Here is a 26,317-nt window from a genome sequence, read left to right as displayed (position 1 = left end):
TACCGTATCCTGGACGGGTAGCGGCTGGAACAGTTTATGATTGGGGTGACTTGGATCCCAGTGATCCTGCCATTTGCTATGTTCATGACAGATCTGTGACCTTGCTCCACGTAAATGCCTGTGCTCTGCATTACAGGACCTACCCATATTGTAAACACCTAGCTTTCAGTGCCTTGAAAAAGCAGTCAACCCCTAACCTGTTGTTCGCAGAAACCAGGGATTTTGACTAATGTAACTGAGAATTTTTATTTGTGAACCACATGCTCCTTTTTTCCACACTAACGCACAGTATTAGAGTAATGCCACACACAGTGCTAAAAAGGAGCATATCCGTGCCCGAGAAGACTTTGGAAAGCATCACTTAGAAGATACTTTAGAGATATAGAAGAAGGTCTTGAGGTCGGATGAGACTAAAGCAGAATTTCTTGCCCTTGACACTGAGCAGTACGGGTGGTGTAAATCTAATGTTGTGCATCAGCCAGGTAATGCTAACCCAACTGTAAAGTATGGTGGAGTTAGCACCATGCTCTGGGGATGTTTTTCAGCAGCAGGGACTAGCAGGGATTGATGGGAAGATGAATCTGCTGAATACAGAGAGATCCTGGACAAAAACCTGTTGGCCTCAGCCAGAAAGCTTAAACTGGGGAGGAAATACGTCTTTCAGCAGGACAACAACCCAAAGTGCACTGCCAGAGCAAGCATGGAGTGGCAAATGAAGAAATTCGACATCCTTGAGTGGCCCAGTCAGGGTCCTGATCTTAAATGTGATCAAACATCTCTGGCAAGACCTAGAGATTACTGTCCACCACTACTCCCCAACCTGGCACAGTTTGAGCGATTTTTTTGCAAGGAGGAATGAGCAAGTCTTGTTCCATCATGTTGTGCAAAGCTAATAGAGACTTAACCAAAAAGACTACTAGTTGTAATAGCTGTGAGAGGTGGTTCAGCTAAGCACTGAGCAAAGGGGGATGAATACTTTTGAACTGTTGACATTTCAGTTTTTGATTTTTTAATTTTTTTCATGCTTTACAATTTCCCCATTATTTGGGTTCTGCTGTGTTGGGGGGGGGGGAGCAATGTGATTAGCAAATTAAAACTCTGTTACATTGATGAAAACCCCTGGTTGTAATACTCATTTATGCGAGCAGAGGGTTGGGAGTTGAACACTTTTTTTTCAAGGCACTGTAAAGTACAGCCTGTGCAGATGAGCAAGTGTTTGGAGCGAATGGGTTTGCTAGCTGCTGTGGGGCTACTGACATCTTCTCCCATGTGAGTGCTCTATTTGCAGCCATATTTCCAACTTGTGAACTGTTCAGGTAATGAACGGTTCACAGAAATGGAACCCTGTTGTGATCTATTTGATTTCCAAAAAAAGAAATCTGTCCATCAGTATTGAAAATTTAAAAACCAGACTAGTGGTTGGAAAATCGCACAAAGTTCCATCTCTTTTACAATATACAAGTATTTTCTAGTTTTACTTGTGTTAGGCCTTTTAAAACCGTGTATAACAATTGGGTATTGAGTCTCTGAAAAGGGTCATTGCCTAAACAGAATTGGACATTTGAATTTTCCTGTAAAAATTTCATTTAATTTGTACTTTAAGCCATTTCCAAGGGATAAAACCGAAGTTTGTGTCACTCCTGCCGAATTAACCATTTGAGCTTGGGTAACATTGTAATAAATTGTAAGTGAGGTTCCACCCATTATCATTGTCTTTCCCAGGGTCTAGTTCTGTTGCTGTTCCCTTGTTTCTCGACAAACAGGAGAATATCTGCAGACACTGGTAATCCAAGCAACACACAAAATGCTGGAGGGACTCAGCAGGCCAGCCAGCATCCATGGAAAAGAATACAGTCAGCGTTTCGGAATGAGACTCGTCATCAGTCCTGCTGAAGGGTCTCTGCCCGAAACATCGACTGTACACTTTTTTTTGCCTGGTCTGCTGAGTTCCTCCAGCATTTAGTGTGTGTCCCTTGTACCTTGAGCTCTGTTAAAGGGTTGTTCTTTAATTGCTGTTCTTTTTTTAAATCAATTTGCTTTCATTATTTTCAGAATTCCACAACTTTGACTTGCAGACAGATTTTAGCAGTCTACTTTAAATAAGTGTGTGTGTGTGTGTGTGTGTGTGTGTGTCCCCGTCCCATTTGCTCTGTTTGTTTATGTCATTTTGTAAGTACTGCAAGACAAAAAGATTAACAACTTTGCCCACCTCTGTTCAAATGATGGGACAGAAAGCTAATTTGTGTCAGATTGCCAAAATGTCAAAATGCCATTGGACCTTTGAGGGGCATTGCCAGTCACATCTGGCTATTTAATGTACTTGCCCATCATCCTGACTCCTTTCTGCTCTCCCAGCTTTCTCGATAGGCCAGTTCCAGAATCTTAAGTAGCTAACTTTCTTCTGTGGGCTATGTGAACCAATTCTTTAGAAAATCTGAATAGACTGCAAGATGTAACTAAAAAGGAATTGACTCACAGATAAAATCTGAGGGTTTTCCTGGGTGGGTGCTTTTTTGAATGTAGGTTTTGGTAGCTGAATTTTTCTTGTAAAGATGTGTGCAAAGTTCCAGATGTGGACAAGCAATAGTTCCCTTGCAGTTGTGAAATGACTGTGCATGTTGATTGATGCAGATTGTTTCATTGCTAAATGAATGTTGCAATTTAGGTTATGCTGAGAAAAAGTATTTCTGTCCCGCTAATATTGGGGCAGAACTAGCTGCTGTATTAAATACAGGTTTGCTTGTTGTCATTTCTCGCCGTGCCCCCCTCAACAGTGAGGATATGCAAACCTGTAACATGAAGAGACTAGAATAACCTTCTAAGTGGCTGAAAGCTGCTCAACCACTTGGAAAAGCATAGTCCTAGATTGATAGTGATTTTTGGAAATGATTAAAATTAATGAATGCAATTGAAAATTTAAAAAAAACATCAAAGTGCAAAAGGTGTTTAAGCAACTTGAAGAATTAATGCAAACTCAAATTTATTAAAACCCAAAACTACATTTTTTTAACCTGCCTGTTTACCTCTTTTACTGAAATGAATGGAGTTGCTGTCTCTTCAGTGGATATAAATTCCTTTCCAGTCCTGAAGAAGGGTCTCTGCCTGAAAGGTTGACTATCTATTCATTTGCATAATGCTGCCTGACCTGCTAAGTTCCTCCAGCATTTTGTATGTGTTGCTTTGGATTTCCAGCACTCTGCAGACTTTCTTGTGTTTATAGTAGATATAAATTGCTTTGTGTGCACAGGGGTAGATTCCCCAGTACAAATATTAAGTTAATATGGCGTGTTTGTTAAGCACATTGTTAAAGTGTATCCTGGTGATTGGCAGGCTCAGCATTTCTACATTAAAGTGGGAGGCTCAAACGTTGCCCCTCAGGATGGGTAAATGCTAGTAGTTTGATGTGGAACTTCGGACATTTACCAGCAAGCTCCCTGGATTTCCAGCATCTGCAGATTCTCTCTTGTTTGTGACGAATCATGCCACGTTGGTTTATTGTAAAGATGTGCCCCCCCCCATCATAACGAGGTAGTTCTTCATGAAATCCAGATGGCCAGCCTTATTTACCAGTAACCATCTACCAATCATCCCGGTTCCATTGTACACATGCTGTCTCAAGGCTATAATTTCATTGTCCTTTGACAAAGTTTGGTCAAATGGTATGAATTAGTACATCCTGCACCTCAGCAGAAAAATAAATGACTCAGCCAACCAAATTGTGCATTGACATAAACCATAAAGCATTTTGGGAATTAATGGCAACTGTTTCATTGTCTGTTATATACAAAGCTAAAGCCATTTATGCCAAAAAGAAGCAATTCTAGATTGCATGAGATTAAGCCATAGCTTGCTTGATTTGTGAAGATGCTCCCACACTGCTCTTGTTTAGGCAAAGTTCGTGGTAAGGTGGGGTGTTGGTGATGATGAAGGACCCTCAAATTTTCCTAGTCAAGGTTGCGTGTGGCTTGAGGGGAGCCTGCAGGTGTAGGTGTTTGTATCTTGTTGTTGCCCTTGATCGCCTTAGATAGAGGCAATGAGTTGGGAAGGCATTCCTGGAACAACCTAGGCAAAAAAAAACTGCAGAGTAAACTTTGATCGCTACTCATCCACTTTGCACTGTTGGTTGATGGTCTGAGTACCTAGGGTAGTGGACTAGATAGGAGTCAAGTAGGCCACCTAGCACCAAATTGTCTGAAAGTTCTTGGGAGTTCTTGAGAATGTGCACAACCAGGCAAGTGGAGAGTAGTTTATCAGACTCGGAACTGGTGCCTTGTGGATGAGTGAAGTCAACCTTTAACTTGTTCTTGTATCACTCTATGGTTGTTTCAGCTCAAGTTCTGGTGAACAGAGACACTCAAATTCCACCTCCCCCCCCACCCTTGCACCCATGACAACTCAATGATAGTAGTGCCATTGAATGTCAAGGATAGGTAAGTGGAGATGGTCATTACATCCCACTTTTGTAGTGTGAGAATAGTTTGGGAAAAATTGGAAGTAATTATTTGGCCCGGGGTGAATAGTCTTTTGAAATTCTTCATCCTACTACATAACCAATATTGGTGGTGGCTTGGCCATTGAGTACTTTGGTTATAAAGTGAGGGATTATTGCAGGAAAGTGATGCTGAGGTTGGTTGTAATCTTTTTGAATAGCAGAAGGAGGCACAAATGATTGAGGGATCTACTTGTGCTTCCATTTCTGATCATTGTTTTTCAATAACTTTAAAATTAATGCCATCGATAACACAACTGAAGCTGTTTAGACCTGGGAGCAAGTTAACAGCGGTGCCTTCAGGCTGGGATATCGTACCTCTGACAACCGCAACCAAAGTTCAAAGTAAATTTTATTATCAAAGTACATGTATGTCACCGTATTCAACCCTGAGATTTAAGTTCTTGTGGTCATATTCAACTAATCTATAGAATAGTAACTATAACAGTGGAAGACTGCCCAACTAGGGCATTCAACCAGAGTGCAGAAGACAACAAACTATGCAAATACAAAAAGAAGAAATAATAATATAAATAAATAAGCAATAAGTTTTGAGAACATGAGGTGAAGAGTCCATTGATAGTGGAAACATTTCTTCCTTTTGTTTTCTGAGTATTTTTTATTTGTCCATTTGATGTTCATTGACCTCACTCTCACTGGGGGTCTTGGATGCTGTATTTCATTAGAATGCTGCCTGGATGGTCATTCTCAAATCTCCTCAGGCATCTGACTTGGGTCTAGAGCCAAATAGCTCTGGTTTCAATTTGAGCATAACTGGATTTGTACTCAAACTGAGTGAGGATGGGCTTCTGGTGGTAGGGATGTCAAGTGGAGTTGTCAGGACTTAAAGTTGGATTTATTTATCACATATGTTAAAACATACAGTGAAATGTTTCTTAAAAACCAAGCAAGGATGCATTGGAGGTAGCCCACAGGTGTCGCCACAGATTCAGGTTCCAACATGGCATGACCCTGGTATTCAGCAGAGCAACAACAGAATGAAACCGGGCACCAGCAAAACAAAGCGCACAAAATGCTGGACGCATTCAGCAGATCAGGCAGCCTCCATGGAAATGACCAAGCACTCTGTTTTGGGTTGAAGCTCTTCTTCGGGACTGAAAAGGAAGGGGGAAGATGCCAGACACCGGGACAGCAAAACAACCCCCCCACCCCGTCCCTTCATACACACAGGTAGGCATCCAACTCCAGGACAGGATGCTTCCGGTCCTTACCCGCGGGACTTTGATACTCACAGATATCAGGCCTTCAACCTCCAGTCCCTGGCGTGGCCTCGCAGGCTCAGCCTACGGGCCTCTATTTCCAACTCTTTGATTCTAATTTTGACCTTTTTGGGCTTTCGACATTGGGACTCGTTGAGCTCTGGACTTCAGCTTTGCCCCTGGGACTTCGGGTATCAATCCCTTGATTTGATGTTTGCAGTTTTGACCCCAGAACTTCCAGGTCAGAGGTTGACCTTCGGGCTTTGATCGACCTGACCTCCAGATCACTGACTTCTGACTGTGGAGATTTTTGGACCTCGACTTCTGGACTTGACCAGATCTACGATCCCAGTGGTCTGGGGGTAGGAGGGATTTAGTCACTGCCCCTTGTGACTCCTACTGTGTGAATATCCAACTTGGCATTCACAACTCCTCACCACTGGTCAATTATGTTTGTCAGCTTGTTCTTGGTGCTTAAATGCCGTGGCTTTAGGTGGTGATAATCTTGGAGCCAGCTCATCTTTTTCACCTGCCCACACCAGCTCTTGCTCCACCCCATTTTTATACAGGCTATCTCAAGAATGATTCTCCAGATAAAGATTTTCCGGTCCAGGTAAAGGGGTTTCAACCTGAATTTTTGACTGTCCATATCCTTACATAACTTCTGCCTGACCGACAGTGCTCGTGTTTTCTCTGCACTCCCAAATTCTGCAGTCTCTTGTCTGCTGAAAACAGACAAGCTGTTGCAAAACTGCAGAGTTCAATCTAATCCATTAGTTGTGGGTGCTGCTGAGCTGTGTTCATTACATGCTCTTAAGTAAGCAGGTGATGAGCTGCTTCAGGTGGGTATCTTCCATTCTCAACTACCACTAGTGTTCCTTGTGGCTTCATTTCCCTGCCTGGTGATTCACACTCCTCATTAAACCACAGTTGATCCCTTGATTTGTTTCTAATGATTAAAAAAATTTATATTACATCAATGAGATTACAGACTGTAAAGGAACATATCCCTGTTGATTAGTCTACAACAGATACCTGGTTTTCAGTTCTGAAATGCTGAGCCTGCTGTGTCCAGCTTCTTTGGCACTTTATTGTCACCAAACAATTGATACCAGAGCATACAATCATCACAGTGGTATTTGTTTCTGCACTTCGCGCCCCCTGAAGTACAAATCAAATTAAATATAATAATTTAAATTATAAAGCATAATTAGAAAAGGGAGAGTATGGTTGTGCAAGTCAGGTCTGGATATTTGGAAGGTATGGCCCGGATCCGTTCAGCAGTCTTATCACAGTTGGAAAGAGCTGTCCCCAAATCTGGCTGTATGATTCTTCAAGCTCCTGAGCCTTCTCCCAGAGGGAAGAGGGCCAAAAAGTGTGTTGGCTGGGTGGGTCGTGTCCTTGATTATCCTGGCAGCACTGCTCCGACAGCGTGCGGTGTAAAGTGAGTGCAAGGATAGAAGATTGGTTTGTGTGATGTGCTGGGCTATGTTCACAATCTTCTGCAGCTTCTTCCGGTCTTGGACAGGACAACTTCCGTACCAGGTTGTGATGCACCCTAGAAGAATGCTTTCTACGGTGCACCTATAAAAATTGCACTATGGTAATGCCACAAAATCTGGAAGTCCTTGTTGAGAAGGCAAAACCTAGTCACCTCATTATAGGAAGGATGTGAAAGCTTCAGAGGTACGGAGATTTACCAGGATGCTGCCTAGATTAATGAACGTGTCTTATGAGGATAGACTGAGTGAGCTAGGGTTTTCCCTTTTGCAGCAAAGGAGGATAAGGGGTGTCTTGATAAAGGTGTGCAAGATGATGAAGCATAGAGAGGACAGCCAGAGACCTTTTCCCAGGGCAGGAATGGCATATGCAAGGGGACATAATGTTAAGGTGTTTGGAAGATGTGGGATGTCAGGGGTGATTGGTGTGTTTTTTTGACACGTGTGTGGAACTCGTTGCCGGGGTGCTGGTAGAGGTGGATGTACTAGAGGTATTGAAGAGATTCTTAGATAAGCACGTGGATGATAGAAAAAGAGGATTATGTAGGAGTGAAGGCTTAGAGTAGGTTAACATGTCAGTCCAATCTGTGGGCTCAAAGGCCTGTAACGTGCCATACTGTTCCAGTCTGTATAAAGTAGTGGTCATTCTGACCAGTCCTGTACATTGTGAAAATTCAAAGTAAATGTATTTTATCAAAATACAAATCTCACCATGTACAACCCTGAGATTCGTTTGCTTGAGGGCATTCACAGAAAACACAATAGTATCAATGCAAAACTGCCCCCAGTAAGACAGACAACAAAGAAAGAAGAAAATAATAATCATAAACAAAATAAGCAATAAATATTCAGGAAATGAGATGAGTCATTGAAAGTGAGTCCGTAGGTTGTGTGTACAGTTCAGTAATAGGGCAAGTGACGTAATCTCCACCGGATCAAGAGGCTGATGGTTGATAACTGTTCCTGAACCTGATGGAGCGGGTCCTGAGGCCCCTGTGCCACCTTCCTGATTGCAGCAGTGAGAAGTGAGCCTGGCCTGGGGGTGGGGGGGAGCTGTCCTTGAAGATGGATGCTGCTTTCCTGCACTACCGTTCCATGTAGGTGTGCATAATAGTGGGGAGGGCATTACCCTGATGGACGAGGCTCTATCAGCTACCTTCTGTATGCTTTTTCGTTCAAGGGCATTGGTATTCCACACCAGGCCATGAAGCACCCAGTCAGTATACTCTCCACCACACATCTATAGAAGTTTGTCGAAGTTTTGGATGACATACCGAATAATAATGGTGTTGGACCATTATTATTTCCTTTGAAATGATAACACCAAGGAATTTAAAGTTATTGACCTTCTCTTACTCTGATCTAATGAGGACAGGCTCATGGATCTCCAGTTTCCTCAGCCTGAAGTCATTAATTATCTCCTTGACCTGTTGTTGTGGCACCACTTAGCCAGATTTCCAGTCTCTCTCCAATATGCTGATTCATCAGCACCTTTGATTCGGCCAACGAGAGTGGTGTCATCAGCAAACTTGAATATGGCTTTGGAGCTGTGCTCGGTCACAAGTGCAGCAGGGGGCTAAGCATAGAGCATTGTGGTGCATTTGTGCTGATGGAGATTGTGCAGGAGATGTTACCAACCCAAACGGACTGGGGTCTGCAAGTGAGAAACTGAGAATCCAATTCCACACGGAGGTATTGAGGGTATAGATTAGTTTTGAGGGGGATGATAGTACCGAATGCGGATCTGTAATCAATCAAGAGCTTCATGGTTATGCATCTTTGCTGTCCGGATGTTGGAAGGTTGAGTGAAGAGCCACTGAAATGACATCTGCTTTTGACCTTTAGTGATGGTAGTTTGTTCGGTACCTACTACATAACTAGTCTGGTAACAACTGTTTGCTTCAGACCCAGTCAGCACAGTCAATGGTGGTGGTATTATGAAGCCACATCTGGTTATTTGTATTGAAGTCTCCACCCTGGGTACACCTTGTGCTCTGGTATCTCTGGCATTTATTCCAATAGTTGCTCGGCTGCGATGACCACTGATCGATCAGCTGATGGAAGCTGATAAATGGGAGGTTTTCCTGTCCAGTTTTGACGAGTCTATGTTGAAGACCTGTATAACCATCTCTGCTGGGATGTACTGAGGCTTTGTGTTGGAGGAATCTGGTGTATTATCTCTAACACATTAGAAATTCTGCGGATGCTGGATATCCAAGGCACCACACACGAAATGCTGGAGGAACTTGGCAGGTCAGGCAGACTCCATAGAAATGAACAAACAGTTGATGTTTCGAGCCGAGGCCCTTCCCGAAACATCAACTCTTTGTTCATTTCCATGGATGCTGCCTGACCTCCTGAGTTCCTCCAGCATTTTATGGATGTTATCAGTAACGTACACTTCTGAGTGCAATTATATTCAATTATTTTGCTTCACTTAATTTGTAGGACAGCTCTTCTACTTCAGAAGCAGTCCTAGAGGAATTCACCAAACTGACTGAACTGGAGATATCTCTGCTTTGCATGAACTTGGTAGTTAGGTTCATTGCTGTAGCAGTTTTAATGCGACAAGGTGGCTTCCAAGGCCATTTCAAAGGAGAGGCAAGTGTCAGCCACAAAACTGTAGTCTGAAGTTGCATGTAGTCAGACATGTAAGCAAGTTAGATTTGTATTCTTTATGTAACTGGCATTACAAATGAGAAAATCTGCAGATGCTGGAAATCCAAGCAACACACACAAAATGCTGGAGGAACTCAGCAGGCCAGGCAGCATCAAAGGGGAAATAAAAAAAGTACAGTCGACGTTTCGGGCCTGAGTCCTGCTGAAGGTTTCGGCCTAAAACGTCAACTGTACTTTTTTCCATAGATGCTGCCTGGCCTGCTGAGTTCCTCCAGCATTTTGTGTGTGTTGCTATAACTGGCACTGACAGATTTCTTGGGTTGAGTGCGATTGACAGTATTTGAACATGAGGTAATCTACATTCGAAGGACACTGTAATATATTTTAAGGGACCAAGAGCTACTGAGGAACAAAGTGATTTTGAAGACTCATTGCAATGATATCAACAATGCTCAATGCAAAAGAAAAGAACATTGGATTTCAGGAGTAAGGGCTGACAGCTCAGTTGCTCAATATGGAGGCTAGATTTTCTACATTCAGTTTTGACTACCAGACTTAAGGAAACGTCAGTTGGCACTGGAGGGTCACAGCTCTAGCCTCTCAATCCAAATGCTCCCTTGACAGTCTAAAGTAACTACACAGTACAAACCGAATATTAAAATCATTGACGCTCATGATTTTACATGGATCAATATCTTCATAAAATTACAACGAGGCACCAGTAACCCACTTTTGCCCCTTCTGTCAGTAGAGGCTGTTCCGTTGGGCTTGGTAGTTAAGCCATATGTGAAGGCCGGGATCTGAACTCAGTTGTCGGAGGCTGTTTGAAATGCATGCTATTGGGACCATTTAATAGGGGGAGCTTATCCCCACTACCACACCTGGATATAACAACCTTAAGGAACTGACTGGTGTTAAATACTGGCACCTTAAAACCAACTGTTTTGAGCAGATGGAGCTCATCATCTGTGGTTGGCAACCATCTAGAAGGAAAGCTCTGATCTCAAACTTCCTCTGCTTTGTGGCTAAACCCACTCACGGGAAAGGCCTCAGGAGTAAACCCAGAGGGAAAAATCTGGAACCGGAGTCCCTAATGCAGTCCCTACATTGAGTTCCATGCTGACCGGCAATTCCTGCGCTGTCACTGCGGACAAACTGTATTGGTCTTGTGATTCCTTATGGATTCACCAGCTGCATGGAGAGGGAGGCCTACTATGTGGGCAAAGACTTGCTCTGCATATCGTACTACCCTGGCCTGCATATCACATAGACAACTGCGACACAACATCCATGGTTGACACCAACCAGTGGAAGGCCTCGAGTTTGCTTTAAAATTTGGTTTGTATTCATTTAATTTACTTTAGATTGCCGAGGGATCTTTTGGGTTGAGAGGCAAGAACTGTATCCTCTGCATGGGGAAATTCCAAAACAAGGGTATTTAATCCTTTTTTTAAAAAAAAAGGGACACTACCCTTTATAACCATATAACAAGAAACAAGCCATCTCGGCCCTTCTAGTCCATGTTGAACGCTTACTCTCACCTAGTCCCAGCAACCTGCATTCAGCCTATAACCCTCTGTTCCTTTCCTGTCCATATACCTATCCAATTTTTAAAAAATGACAATATCAAACCTGCCTCTACCACTTCTACTTCTACTGGAAGCTCATTCCACACAGCTACCACTCTCTGAGTAAAGTAGTTCCCCCCTTGTTACCCCTAAGCTTTTGCCCCCTAACTCACAGCTCATGTCCTCTTGTTTCTTTAATGTGGAGCTCTTTTCTGTCTACTCTCCCAGATAATTGTATTGCTAAATTTGACGATGGAAATGACAGTTCTGATGGATTGGAGTATCAAAGGGAGAGAATAGGATCAGGATATACACTTCCTACAGTCTAATTCAATGTCTGAATGACGTTTGGAAGAGAATTAGCCTGCATTACCTATGTTGTCAATTATATTCTCAGTATATTTTTATTCAGTTTGTCTTCTGTCAGTCTTTGTAGTTTTCATTTATTCTTTTGTATTTCTTAGTATCTACTGTGAGTGTCTGCAAGCAAATGAATCTCAAGGTAGTATATGGTGACATGAATGTACTTTGATAATAAATTTACTTTAAACTTTTGATCAGGCAGCTGTTGGATTGTCTAGGTGCCTATCTACATTATTGTCTGGAATGATTATACTTCCTGTACTATACATCTGATCAAAAGAAGCTTTCAACGGATGGGCCTAACACAAAAAAATTATGAAAATCAATGAATCAAGGAGGAAGTATCTAGGATATTTTTGGTGCGACAGTTTTGGAGAAGTGTTGTGCAGAATATGACTGTCAGCCTGGTTGGGTGAAAGATACTTCCTGCCCTGTGCCTGTAAATGGCTTTAATATCCAAGATTTTAGGATGCCATCTCAAACCTGTTTCTGCATGACTTGAGATTGCACAGGGTTTGCAGCTTCTTTGGGAAATTGATTGGGAAATGAGGATATCGAGGGACCAGTTGGGATAAAGGTCTTGGACAGCAACAGTTAGTGAGGGGAAAGTAATGTATTACCTGCTATTTCATATATCCCCAAGAAATGGAGTGGAACATTCCCATTTCTCTGCAATAATCATTCATGTAGATAGCTACAAATACAAATCTTTACCATTGTGGTGATGTTTGGAGGACAATGTAAGCGAAAATTGGCCCAGCCCTCTGAAGACTAACGAAAGTAGCAAGCTGCACATAGTCAGTGACATGGGGGGGTGGGGGGACAGTATTAATTTTCCTTTTGTAGATTTAATACTTGCCTCAGTTCTGTATCACCCATAAAACCTCACTATGGAATGAGCCTCACCCACCCACAAAACGGTTGCCAAAAATATTTATAGTCTTAAAGTTATCCTCTAAACTGAGCATCAAAATGAATTATTTGTTTATTATTCTGGGAAATTAAGGAAATCATTCCACAGTCACGTTTGTTGTTCCTGCTTTTCCTTTTTGCTGACTAGCAAAAGTATTACACGAGAATATGTAGTGTCTTTTTTCCCCCAGTGAATGACAACTACAGGTTATTTTAATGTGCATGATCGAAATGGGGTTTGTCTGGAATGTCGATCTCCACTGGGTGATAGATGATTAGACAAAACAGACATTTGTTGTAGATACCTAACTTTTAGATTTCTGGCTGCCAAGCGGTTTTGTGCGTTTTTTTTTTGGTGTATGGTATTGGCAAATACTCAACTGCAATGATAAACTTCTATTGGGTTGGATGACATGGCTATCTCCAGAGGGTTTGGATGGGCTGTGGTTACCAAGGCGAATGTCGTCCTTGCAGGTCAGAGGAGTATGTGGGACCTTGTGACATTTGAAGTCTAGGTTAAATTAATGGATATTAAAATAAAAGTAATTTTGTGTCATTGGCAAAATTACTGCATAGTAATTTGGCTGAAGTAGCCTACCTTTCTTTCTCTTTTATTTCCCATAATTCTCCACCTTCCCCCCAGCCCATTTCCCTCCAGCCTATCACTTCCCAGCTCTCTACTTTATCCCTCCCCCTACTTCTTATCCCCCCTCGACCATCCCATGTTACTTCACTCCTGATGAAGGGTTTTAGCCCGAAACGTCGTTATTACCTCCTCCCATAGATGCAGTCTGGCCTGCTGAGTTCTGCCAGCAATTTGTGTTTTTTATATATTATGCATGATTAACTTTCGAATTTTTGTGAAAAATATTAACTACTTGGGGTAGGTGATTTTGGGTACAGTGAGGCAGTTCAAACTAACTTGTTTATCAATGTGTGTATATGTTGCCATATAGTACTTTAAGATTCATTTACTTGCTGGGGGTGTACAGGAAAAATATGTTAGAATTTTATAAAAAAAACTAAACAGTAAGACTGACAAACAACCAATGTGCAAAAGAAGATGAACAGTGCAAATAAAAAAATAATTCTGAGAACACAAGTTATAAAGTCTTTGAAATTGAGTCTGTAGCTCATAGAATCAGTCGAGTAATGGTAAATGAAAGTATGTCGATTTGTACCCCTAATACATTTTGTGCACTCTGTTATGCCACTTGACTTTAAGTGCTTGTTGTGTTTTGTTGGGATTCATCAGAATTTATTGTTCTGAATGCCCTGCCAGGGGTAGTGGTAGAGGCAGGTAAAGTAGAGGCAGTTAGGAAGCTGTTAGTGTCTCTTAGTTAAAATCGATGTATATGTATGTTAGCATATACTACTGTAACATTCATTTGCTGGCATTTACAGGAAAAATGTAACTCTTAAGTACATGGACGATAGAAAAATGGAGGACTGTGAAGGAGGGACGGGTTGAATTGATCTCAGATTAGGTTAAAAGGCCAGCACAACATTGTGGGCTGAAGGGCCTGTACTGTGGTGTTCTGTGTTCTATAAAATGACTTCATCGCACCCTGTAACTTTTTATTACAAAACTGGTAAAAGGTGAATGTTTGGTTGACATTAAATCTTCAGCATCAACAGTGCAGACAGTTATTAAAGTGGCCAAAATAAAAAGACAATGCTCAAAAGTCCAGTACCAAAATGTGTATTACATACTGGGGAGGGTAGAGATCTTTTATATAAATAGGGTGGAAGAGGGGTTAAATGTGTTTCGAGATGAGAATAAATGGCAGGTGCCTCTGAATTTGATCACGATCTACAAAAAACATTATTGTTTTATGTCAGATCTGCAAAGATGGATTTTATGAAAGTGTTGACGTGGCTGGTTTGAGCATTTCAAGTAGTGTGCAAACTGCATAAAATGTTATGTGGAGTAGGCTGCAAGTGCAGATGACGTGAGGGGTGATAAACACCTTGAAGTTGATTTCTCTTCCCCCCACCCCAACAAGAGCTGAATGTGATGGAGATCTTTTGGAAGAGAATGCCTGTTCATTGACAGATGGGAAAATTACATGGACTTTGTGGATGCCCGTTCCTTTTCTTCGAAGCAATGTTATGAGTGACTAAACTTAAGCTTATTTTTCTCTGCCACTCGGAGAACCTAGGGCATTAATGGACTATTCAAAGCCAACCTTTCCAAAGTGAGATGATCAAGCAAAGTTTGGAAGCCAGTTAAATCATATTACTTGTGTTCTCCCCAATACAACGATATTGTGGAAAGAATAACTGGGGTAACAGGAGCCCCGTTTATCATCAAGAATGTGTTATGCAGTATTTGGTTAGCATTTACTGCTCTTGGAGTGACAATTTTCTGCTCAGCAAGATCCTTCAGGATCTTTCCATAAAGGTTATGAAATATGGTTTAAAGCATTTTCTGTGCAGTTAATATTTTATGCATATCTCTAGAGTGAAGATAAATATTTTATAAGGAAAGAACTATTTCCCCAGGAATTAATGATAGTGATAAGGAATTGGTTCACATTCGGGTTGCAAGCTTTTAATATTTTGTTTATGGCACGTCCTGCTGCCCAGGGAATTTGGCAAATCCATTTTTTGGACTTCTACATGCAACTTTATCCTTATTATTTAAAGGAATATATTTACATTGGAGTAATTTCAAAGAAGGCTAACTGTTACTTCTTGAGGGAAACAATACAACTCATTAGAGAATGTTTAGCACATTGGGCTCATGTTTATTGCTTGCAATCTTTTGCAAGAATGAGAAGGTGAGATCTGATGAGGAAGACGCTGAGAGAATTTCCTCTGATGGGAATCTAGAATAAGGGAGCATCGATTTCCTGTCTGAGATGGAAATGAGAACATCTTTTTATCAGAGGATGATGAGCCTTTTACAATATTGCCAGTGAGAATTGTGAAGACTGAATTACTGAACCTGTGTAAAGCTGAGAAGGACTATTTTATTTAATCTCTCTGGGAGTCGAGAGTCAAGGGCAATGGGCAGGGGAATGGTTCTGGCATCCAGATCAGATCAACTATTACCTTATTGAATGGCAGTGCAGGCTCATTCATGAACTTTTTGCCTGACAATTCCATATCTATCTGGAGGCAGTATCAAAAGATTTTTGTACAATAGAGCAAACTTAATTATTGAGCTGCCCCATTTTTTTGTTGGGATCTTCCTCTGAAAAATGTATTCCTGTTCCATCACTCTGATGTTTTCTCATAAAGGAACAAATGGTTAATAAAAGAAAACATTTTTGTTTTGGTTTATTGATACAAATTCTGAATTTGACATGTTGTGTTGGTAATACATTGAATTTTAATGGCTTTTTATTTTCAAATTTACCTTCCTGTTTATCAAATTATCCATCTTGATAAGCACATAATTATTGCTGTTTGTCTCAAATCTGGTAAAATGCTATCTAGTGTTCCTTGATGCAGATTTAAACTTGTTCTTCTTTGCCTTTTGTGATGGATATTCATTGTCCAGGGGGATTTTTTTATTGGCCAAGCTCAGCTTTCTGACATAGCAGCTAACACTTCCAGAGATCAGAGTTGTTTTTGCAAGTTAAACTTCCAACCAATATTCTTTGTTCAGCTTCTTGTCATAAATGGGCACCAGTCTTCAGTTACTAATGTAAATACCAAGCAATAACCAGTCTGAAGTTAAGGACAGCTTTGCAAACAAACAGCATTGTCTACAGAATACAAACCGATGGCCCACAGCACGAGGCCGATTGCTTAAGAGATGAATTGTAAGACAATGGGGTTGTGTTATTTGGGCCTGTATCAAACAAGACAACACTGGCTAAGTTATTTAGTTTAAGGAAGTTTGCAGACCAGACTGATATAATTACCTAGCACATCAGATAGTTGATCTATCAATAGTTAGGTTTCTGTACTCAAAGGATCCATATTTGCAGCATTAACTTCGGGAACTCTTGTCACCAGAAGCTTGTAGGCAAACTGTCTGAAAAGGTATCTGGAAAAAAAATCACATGTTTTATGTCACTCAAGTTGCAGAAACACAGTAGATGAGGTGACTATAATCCATTCTTCTGCCTTCAATTTCTGCGACAGATGACTTGTTCGTCTGCAATTCTTTGGTGTATATATAGGAAATATACTGTCGTTCTGGAAATCCTTTTGAGTTTTTAAAAGTCATTTGTAATTTGAAAATCTTTTATAAGATGGAAAGCCTCTGAGTTTTACATGTGTTAAGAATTTTGTCTGGATTTCAACATGTATCATGAAAAATGGATGAACTGTGTTTAAACTAGTTTGTTAGCTGGAAGTATCTCCTCTTTGGTAGGGAATGGAGGACCTACTGCTCAAGTAGTGGGAATTGGCAGCTAAACTCACAGTGAAGGATAAACAGGAAAGTATAGATGGCCTTTGAAGAGTAGGTGGCTACAGTATAACCTCCCTTTTAGTGAGGATACTCATAGCTATTTATATTGGATAAGGCTTAAGATCATTTGAGATTAGAACTTGGCAGTCAGCAAACTCAATACCATCCTGCTTTTTAATAACCTTATTTCAAAGGTCATTTGATCTATGACACCTGTGCCAATCTACAGAGCCATCTGACTGGGCCTCATCTGTGTTTTCTTGAAAGTTTTTTTAACTTCTGTTGTCACAGCTCCTGCCTCCATCATTGGGTTCAAATAAGACAAGCTAACCATGTTGTTCATGTTATTTTTCCACCTGTTGCTTTCTGTGGTAATTGTTTTGTGTCATTTTGTTGTTAATCGCTTAATAATAAATCTAGATCAAAAAAACTGCTGCTGTTTAATGTTAAATAAAAACAGAAAAAGTTAAGAATATTCAGTGGGTCAGGCGTCATCTGTGGAGGAAGAACTTAATGAAGACTCTCAGACCCAAAATGTTAATAGTTCATCATAAAAATAAGAACTCAATCTTATAAAAGAAAAATCATATTTTCCCAGTGCACGAACGTTTATGTTCTCCTTCTGAAAAACTGAAAAATAGCTATGCTAGTTAGGGAGTTTAAATAGTTCTTAATACAAAGGCCAGTAAATCTTGCAGGCAGCTCTTGTATTGTTTTGAACTCACTAGTGTTACCTGTGTCAGTACTGCAGCTTCCCGAAAAAGAGAGACAGTTCTACTATGCATAAGCAGCATTTTGCTTCTTTAAGTAGAAATTTTGATTATTGGAGCTGGTCAAAACCATGGTTTGAGTCATTTTGTGATTGTGATGCCTAATCTTTAATGTGCACTAGGAAATCTACAGTTACATTGACAAGTAATTATCAAGTGTTAAAACATTCTAATAGCTGTGTTGCAATTGTGTTATGAACATGAATAAAACTGAGTCCTGATGAAGGGTGTTGGCCCAAAACATCGATTGTCAATTCCTTTCCTTTGATCCTGCCTGACCTGCTGAGTTACACCAGCATTTTGTGTGTTACTCTGGATTTCCGGTGTCGGCAGAATCTCAGTTTTTTAAATAAGCAGTTGTTTGCAAGTTTGATAAAATAAACTTGGCATTGAATTAATAAAATAGTACATGACTGAATTAAATATTCAGAGTTAATGTCATGTATCTACAATAATTTTGCATTTAAATTTAAATCCCAAATTGTTCCAAACTTAAGTATTGTAAGTAAGTTCCGCCCTGCACCAATGTGGAGATCGGGCAGCAACCTTGCCATTTTTGTTTAGCATTTGTCTGTTTTACAAGGCCACGTTGCTATCTTGACTTTCAACCCGACACGAGTAGAACTATGCAACGAGCCAGCCGGATTCGAACCTGGGACCTCTCCGAAGTCTGGTGTGGATGCCACTACACCACTGGCACAGACTATGCATGGCAAATATTCAACATTTTTAAGTGCTAGTCTGCTTTTCAGAGCCAGTGTGACAAAAAAAAATTGTTTCCATAATGGACATATTAGGAACCTCCTCTGTCTTGATATATAAATGGCGTTTTGAATGAAACATTAGTAATCACTATTGTGATCAGTGATCCTGTCAATCTTGCTTCCCCTGAGATAACCAGGCTTTAAGGTCCACCCCCTATCTTGCTTCTGTTTTCTTTTTGAGTGAAGAAGCCGATTTATTTCCCAGTTAAAACACCCCTCCATAAACTCATTTTGCTTTTAATATTTTCACTTTTTCATCTCCTGTGGTTTGAAAGATGACATAATTGAAAGGTGTATCAGTACTTTAATGTGAGTGGCTACTGTCCCTGAGTACCTGTCTTTAGTGTATCAGCAATGGATGAATTCCATGGGTTTTAAGAGTGAAAACAATTTCTGGTGTTAGATGACCTTGATCTGAAAATCATTATAATATAAATAACTTGTGAAATCAGCAGTAATGCTTCCATTGTTTGCTATTTTTATGGTGGACTGTAAGCTAGTTCTTAATTGATTTAATACCTGCGCTAATTGATTAAAAACAGCTAACTCATTAAGTAAAGGTGTATTGAACCATTTAAATGTTTAAATGTGGTTAACTTGTGGGACAAAAAGTCCCAACTGGTGAGTCATTATTTCTAGATGCTTTATTTTTGGGTTGGTTCTGTATTTTGGTTATTCTGTGCCAGTCTTCTGCAGACTTTTCTCATAATTTTTTTTTCTCCCCCACCCTTGCAGGTGAAGCGGGAGCCAGGTGAAAATGGAGCCAGTCTCACAGATCAGGAGCTTGTCTCGATGTCTGTTCGAGAGCTGAACCAACATCTGAGGGGCCTAACCAAAGAGGAGATCATCCGGCTGAAGCAACGTCGCAGAACACTCAAAAACCGCGGCTACGCAGCCAGCTGCCGGGTCAAGCGGGTGACTCAGAAAGAGGAATTGGAGAAGCAGAAAGCCGAACTTCAGCAAGAGGTGGAGAAGCTGGCATCCGAGAATGCCAGCATGAAATTGGAGCTAGACGCCCTGCGATCCAAGTATGAGGCCTTGCAGAGTTTCGCCAGGACCGTGGCCAGAGGACCCGTCATGCCAGTTAGAGGTCCCATCACCTCTGCCATTGGCCCCATTATGCCAGGCAAAGTGGCTACCACAAGTGTCATCACAATAGTCAAATCCAAAACTGATGCAAGATCTTAGTATATACTGCTCTAGACATTATCCAGAGCCAAACTAGTCTGTAGTAAAACTGGTTAATTCATGGAATTAAACACAAGGTTTTAATGCTTTCTCCACCACCTACCAAAACAATCATTTGAATTGTATTATTCTACAAGAGTACACAGGTTGGTGACAAGTGTACAAGCAAAGTGTTAGTTAAAATAGCCAACCCAGATCGTCATAGCAACCTAAACCTTTGGCTTGGCAGCATAAAGTTGAGGTCTTTATTATGCACACATATCTGCACAGGCCTCCAATTCTAACTGAACATCATGAGGACAAATAATTGAAGTGTGTTGTGGTACCCAAATGAGTGCTCTACCTTTTTGTGTGAGTAAGTGGAGAGAGCTTCGTTTACTTCGAATGTCTTGCCACTTGACACAAGTTTATTTTTCTTGATTTATATAGAAATGTACCACAGCAAAAGGCCCTTCCAGCCTAACAAGGCTGCATCACCCAATTACAGCCATGTGACCAATTAACCTACGAACCTGTGTGTCTTTGGAATGTCGGAGGAAGCCTATGCGGTCATGGGGGTGAATGTACAAACTCCTTGCAGCACCAGCAGAATTGAACCTGGGTTGCTAGCGCTGTAATAGTGTTACGCTTAACACTACGCCACCATACCATCATATAGATCAACCCCACAGATTCATTAATGCTTTTCATCACTAATTTGAATAAAGTTGGCAAAACAGAAACCCTTTTTTTATTGGTGCATTTTAAAAGTGACCTCATTAAATGTTTAAATAAACCCCAAAGTTGTGTAGTATCAGTAATAGTCGACCAATTAGGTTTGTGACAGTCTGTTAATCCAGAGGGGTGCATATTTATTGGTGTTGTTATTTCACATCGAAACCTTGTGGCTAATTTTTGTGCATTGACCAGTCAACAGCTTCTCATATTCATGCACATCTGAACACGGTGTACCGTATCACCATGGAGTAAGGTAGTTCAAATGACCTGTTCATATGGTTAAGTATTCCTTTCTATTCATATGTTACCATTTTTATCTTGACTAATTTAGAGCATAAATTAGAAATTTTGGATTTTAATTTATATTTTTAAAAACAATTTAATATGCACAGTATTTAAAATCTTCAAGTGGGAGAAGGCAGAGTTATGTCCTTTTGTAACTGAGCTGCTCCAGCAGCCTTGCATCTGTCTGCCACAATCCAAGAAGGTGAAATGGTCATCTGTACGATGAGTTTCTCAATCATTTCGAAAGTACAGTTTCATTAGGAGCTCTTGCTTTGGATATTTCAAACAGACAGCTTCTGGTAACTTTAACCTTAACATTTGTAAGCTGTTAAATCACAATGTACAGTTGATGACCACCTTGGAGGCAGAAATTGAACGTCAGCTGAAGTTTGTAATTTTAATGCATTGCTGATCTCAACAAGGAGATGTTTAGTTGTCTAACGAATGCATATACATAGCAAGTGGATGAACGGATTACCACTAACTTGAAGTGACCTCATTTGCTTGACCCAGTCCCATTGTCATAGTACCAAAGTGTTTTATGTTGCCTCCAAAAACTTTAGCTGAAGTGGTAATAGAAAAGCAGTAGTCCAAGCACCAGAAAGGAAAACACTATTACCTGTTCTTTAGCACTTAAGAGGGTTTTGTCCTCTGAAATGTGACTCATTGTTTATTCTGCTGACTACAATCAGTTGCTGTTCGGCCTTTCAACCCTTGAAAATGACCGCTGTGTCGAACCTTTTTGCTGAAACTGCTTTTAAAGAGCAAGTGTGAGTAGAAGGGACTGATTAACCATATGAATGAAAATATATTCAGAGAATCTTTGATAGTAAAAGTTCCTCTTTAGTGTATGTATACAAAGTATCTTTGTCAACATGTAAGGGTATTCGAGTTTAATTTTTATAAGTACACAGATTATCATACGATATTTATATACAAAAAATTCAAAAAAAATTGTTTAATAGCTTTTACAGATGTTTCTAGAGTGGCTTATTGAAATCAATAGCTTTCTAGTGAAGCAGCGTGTTAAGTGAATTCGGGGTGATGTATCTGTGATGTGTTAATATGCAGGTTAGTGTTATTTTACAGTTTAGTTCTGTATTTATTTGTGTGTGAGCACAATGGGGTTTGTGTTGTGTGTGTTTTCTTTCTGTATTTCCTCCACTTCACCTGCTGCACGTGTGAATTTACAAAAGAATTCGACCGACTTTAAGGGCGTACGCGAACCTCGAGTCTGGTTCAGTCAGCAGTCTTGGCTTCTGAAATATTCTTTGCCCCATTTTAACCCTACCAGAAATATCAAACTTGGCACAGCATCTATTGTTAAACATTTAAAACCTGAATTCATTCTGCAGTTTTCTTTAAAATGTGAGGGTTAATTTGTGATTAATCTTGAATTCTTTGAGAGTTTGTTTTTTGTTGGCTTGTACACTGCAGTGGTCTGCAAAAGGTACTCCCTTTGTATTTTCTGAACTTTGCATTAATTTGTGCATACTTACTACCAACACAGACTAAAGGATTTCTTCTTTGGTTGTAGTGAAGTAGAATGTATATTACAAAGATTTGGAAATGCAAAATGTATTCAGTGTCTCATGTAATTTTATGTTGATTGTGAAATCAAAGGTGCTGTTCAGTTGTTGAGTTGTTATTGGAGTTGCTCAGTGTTTGTTGTTGAATGGCTAGCCTAATGTTTGATTGGAAATACAAATCTATTTGGCTAAACTACATATGACTTCGGTTTCTCACACACCACAATCTATTTGTGATATTGTAATTGTAAAATCGCTGTTCTTATCGCAATAGTTTAAGTATGAAAGAATTATTTTTTAATTGTCAAAAACAATTTGTACCTGTGCCATGAAGGACTGTGCAAAGTATTCTCAGCATCTCATCTCAACTCTGACTAATCTTTGAAGGACTGAATCCCTGATCATAATAGTTGACCGTGAGCGCAATGGGCGGCAACCTTAAAGTTTCTTTAGCATTTGTCTGATTTTTACGGAGCCAAGTTGCTAGCTCGGCACTCAACCCAGCGCTGGTGAAAAGCGTGCAAGGAGCTAGGACCACTCACCTTGAAGTCCAGTGCGGATACCGCTATTCCACCGGCCGGCTTTTGGTTAGTATCACAATTAAATCATATAGCTTGTACTGAATACATCTGTTAATTTTGTTGAAATGAGAATTTTTGGAATGCAATAATACATATGCATCTTATTTTTAAATTTTTATAGTTCATGACAATGTTGATTAAAATAGCTCCAAATCTCCACACAGTAGTTCTAAAACATTGCATCCACATTTAGCCCATGCTCTATGGATGTCCATTTGAGATGTTGAGTGGCTGGTGCTGAGATCATGCCTGCCTTCGGCCAGCTTTTAGTGCCATGTGTAAATGTTTTGGAAAAATGCATCAGCTGTGTTGTAATTACTTCATCACCCGACTACACAGCAACTTACTGCTAGAATTTAAATTTGAGTCGCATCTCCTGAGCATGCCGTTGAGTGTGGAATCATACGGACAGGTGTTAAGTGACAACAAATGCATAAATGCATTTGGTTTGAGTTTCTTTTAACACTAACTCTGAAATTGATCAAAACTATCTGATTCTAGAAGCCTTTTAAACTTAAGCGAAGCTACCATTCTTAAAATGGATGCTATTCAATCACAGAGCAGTTTTGAAAGTTGAATTTGAAACAAATGGTACATTTGTATATCTTCCAAGCTTCCAACATTACACCCCCCCCCCCCCCACCGCCTCCAGAGATTAAAATGGAAGTTTTATCTAAATATGTAGACTACCTGTTTAATTTTCAATTGGGCAAACCTATTTCAAGGCCATTTTGGGAAGTAGAATTATGACGTAAATTGTAATATTTGACTGTGCCTAACCAGCAAGGATTAACTAAGAATTATGTAGTTCCCCACAAGAGGGAATTACAAGTTGGGGAATATTTTTTTAGGGACATGAACGATAATCCTAAAGCAACATTTATCTATATTTGAAGCAGAGGTCTTATACCAGAAAAGAGGAAATTGCACTAGAATTACTGTATGGGCTGAAGATTACTTTCTCAAAGGGCTTTTAGAATGCATCAGTTCGACATTTTGAAAGAGAAACTGTTGATTATCAGGAGAACCAGGCGTTCATGATGATGCGTCCAACGCTATGGGAGTTAATAGATGTGGAGTATTACATTGTTTAAAAGAAATATATTTTTAAAGACATTTTGTAAACGAGCTAATCAGTGTGACACCGGTAGGTAAAAGAATCACTTCTCCCTGACACTTCCCTGAAGGGACACAAATGTAACTGAAGCCTTGTTCTGATTCCCATTCAGATGCTGAAGTGATTTGTTTTTCATTGTTAATGCTCTTGGTCTGTGACGTTTATTCTGTGAATAGTGTAAGTGCTTGTTTTAGCAAGTGCTTTTGTACGTGAGGTGTGTGACGTACGTGCGTACGGCTTGGTGATTGTAGTTAAAGTGAGGCTCTTCAAATATGCAATCAGCAATTTGTTTCTAGCACAACAGTGCTGGAATAGTGCCCTACAGATAGCTAGGTGACTACTCATTGTACAAATAATGTATCGATATAAGGGCTAAAGAATTTGTATTACAGGAGTGTGAGTGTATGTGTGTGTGTGTGTGTGTGTGTGTATGTGTGTCTGTGTTTTATAGTTTTCAAAGTTATAGACTGGAATAAAACAGGCTAAAGGTCAGTTTTGTTAATATATTAGCACAGATTACGAAGAGACATGACTATTGCATTTAAACCCTTTGGTTTGGATCCCATGTGAAATGTTATATTTCGCACATGCTAATGAGGAATGTTTTATTTCTTGCAAAAGCGTAACCTTATGATGATATTAGACTTGATCATAAATTATGAAAGCAAAAAAAATCAAGCTATGAATCTTTGGGTGATTACCTGATAATTTCCACACAATTACTCAATTATTTGGGTGTGCTTCCCAACTTTGCAAGCGGTTCTCCTCTTTGCTTGCTAAATGTCTTGTTGGTTAATGCAACAATGCGACTGGACAAGAGGTAAAATATCCTCATTTTCCTTATTTGATGATCGGCACTCCGGGATGCATATCCAACACCTTGCAGAGAAGTGCTCACGTTTTGGATTTGGTTGGGCAGGTATTTTGTTTTGCTATTGTACTCATTGGCAGAGTGCTGCATTCAGCTTTATATTTGTTACAGCCCTTTGACCAGATGCTGGAAAACTTTAGAATGCATTACCAGCCATTGTGGGCACAATATTTGGTGATTGCATGTCACTGGGAAGTTAAACATAAGGAGATACTGTAAGAATCAGGAATGTGGAACCTCGAAGTTTTGCTCCTTTGATTATTTGAAATGAAGCCCTTTCTCTGGACATATTTGAGAAGAAAATGCTGCTGTAGATTTTGCTTTTACGTGGGGCTAGTCTAGCTGTAATATTATAGTTTTTTTTTGGACAAATTTCTTTGTGGCTGCCCGTTCTACTCATCTCTGAATCTTTGAAACGTTCATACTTAATGCTGGCTCCTGGATTGATTTTAAAGCTGCTTCAAATTTACTGCCCCTCCACAAGATCCATCTCAATCTTTTGGAGCCTACATATCTCAAATTTCAGAAGTGTAAATGTGTTAGCTATAGAACATGCACATCAGTATCAAAGAATGGGTTGTTAGCAAAAGTACCTAGCTGATCAAATTTGTTAAAGGATCCATGTAAAGGGGGGGGGGGGGGGGAAAGAGTGGTTTTTACTTCCCAGAGGGATTGTAGTCACACTGAAGATTGAATGTTGTGAGGAGATTTACATGCAACCACATGGAGTGACGGGAGATTGTGCAGTATCAGGTAAACTAGGTTATAGCTCTTCTGATGACTTTGCTGCCTGTATCAAATTCTGGCCCAAAGGGTGTAATGAATCACTCTGTTGTCGTACTTTGTATAAAGAGTCCATTTAATAAGTATTTATTACCTAAATTATTGTACTTTATGATCTGTAGATAAGTATGTATTCATAACTGCCATGAAAATTAACTGTATCAGTTTCCATTGGATGCATCATTAATTTATTTCTGTATATACTGTATGTTTGTTGAGATACAGCTTACTTTATTTTGTATATGACCAATAAACACCTTTTAAAGTGATCCAATCTAGTCTAATGGAAGTTCTGTCTTTCATCTATGTAGACTTTACTGGAGTAGAAATATGTGAAGATGTCAACACAGAGCAGTTTAATGTCCTTATTAAATGCATTAACAAGTGAAGCCAGTTGGTGAGCTGAAGAACATTGGGACCAAGAGAAGGCCACAGTTCCCTTAAGCCGATTTAGCTTTAATAAGATCATGGTTGAACTGTACATCAACTTTGCTTTCCTGGCACCTTGTCGTGTCCTTTGATTACCTCATCTCTAAAATATCTATGGATCTCAGTCTTGAAGTCACTTCACAACTTAACATCCATTATTGCGCGATCCCCCGAGTAAAGAAATCTCTCTATTTCAACACAAAATGGCCAAATCATAGGCTCTGGAGACTCTTGTTAGGGCAAA

At 40.1% G+C, this 26,317-nt stretch overlaps 1 protein-coding gene across 2 annotated transcripts in view; it reads left to right on the top strand.

Annotated features, from left to right (window-relative positions):
• LOC132380018 (transcription factor MafG) overlaps positions 1-25,913 on the top strand; it is an 87,223-nt gene extending 61,310 nt beyond the window's left edge. For both annotated transcript variants that reach the window (XM_059948477.1, XM_059948476.1), the window contains exon 3: positions 19,309-25,913. In XM_059948477.1, coding sequence (XP_059804460.1) covers positions 19,309-19,761 — 453 coding nt within the window. In that variant the 3' untranslated portion in view covers positions 19,762-25,913. The remainder of the gene's footprint in view (positions 1-19,308) is intronic.
• Positions 25,914-26,317: the final 404 nt, after the last annotated feature.

Source organism: Hypanus sabinus, chromosome 23 (assembly GCF_030144855.1).
Source record: "Hypanus sabinus isolate sHypSab1 chromosome 23, sHypSab1.hap1, whole genome shotgun sequence".
NCBI lineage: Eukaryota > Metazoa > Chordata > Chondrichthyes > Myliobatiformes > Dasyatidae > Hypanus > Hypanus sabinus.
Note: the sequence above shows the minus strand (reverse complement) of the source record. Positions and strands in the feature narration are given on the sequence as shown.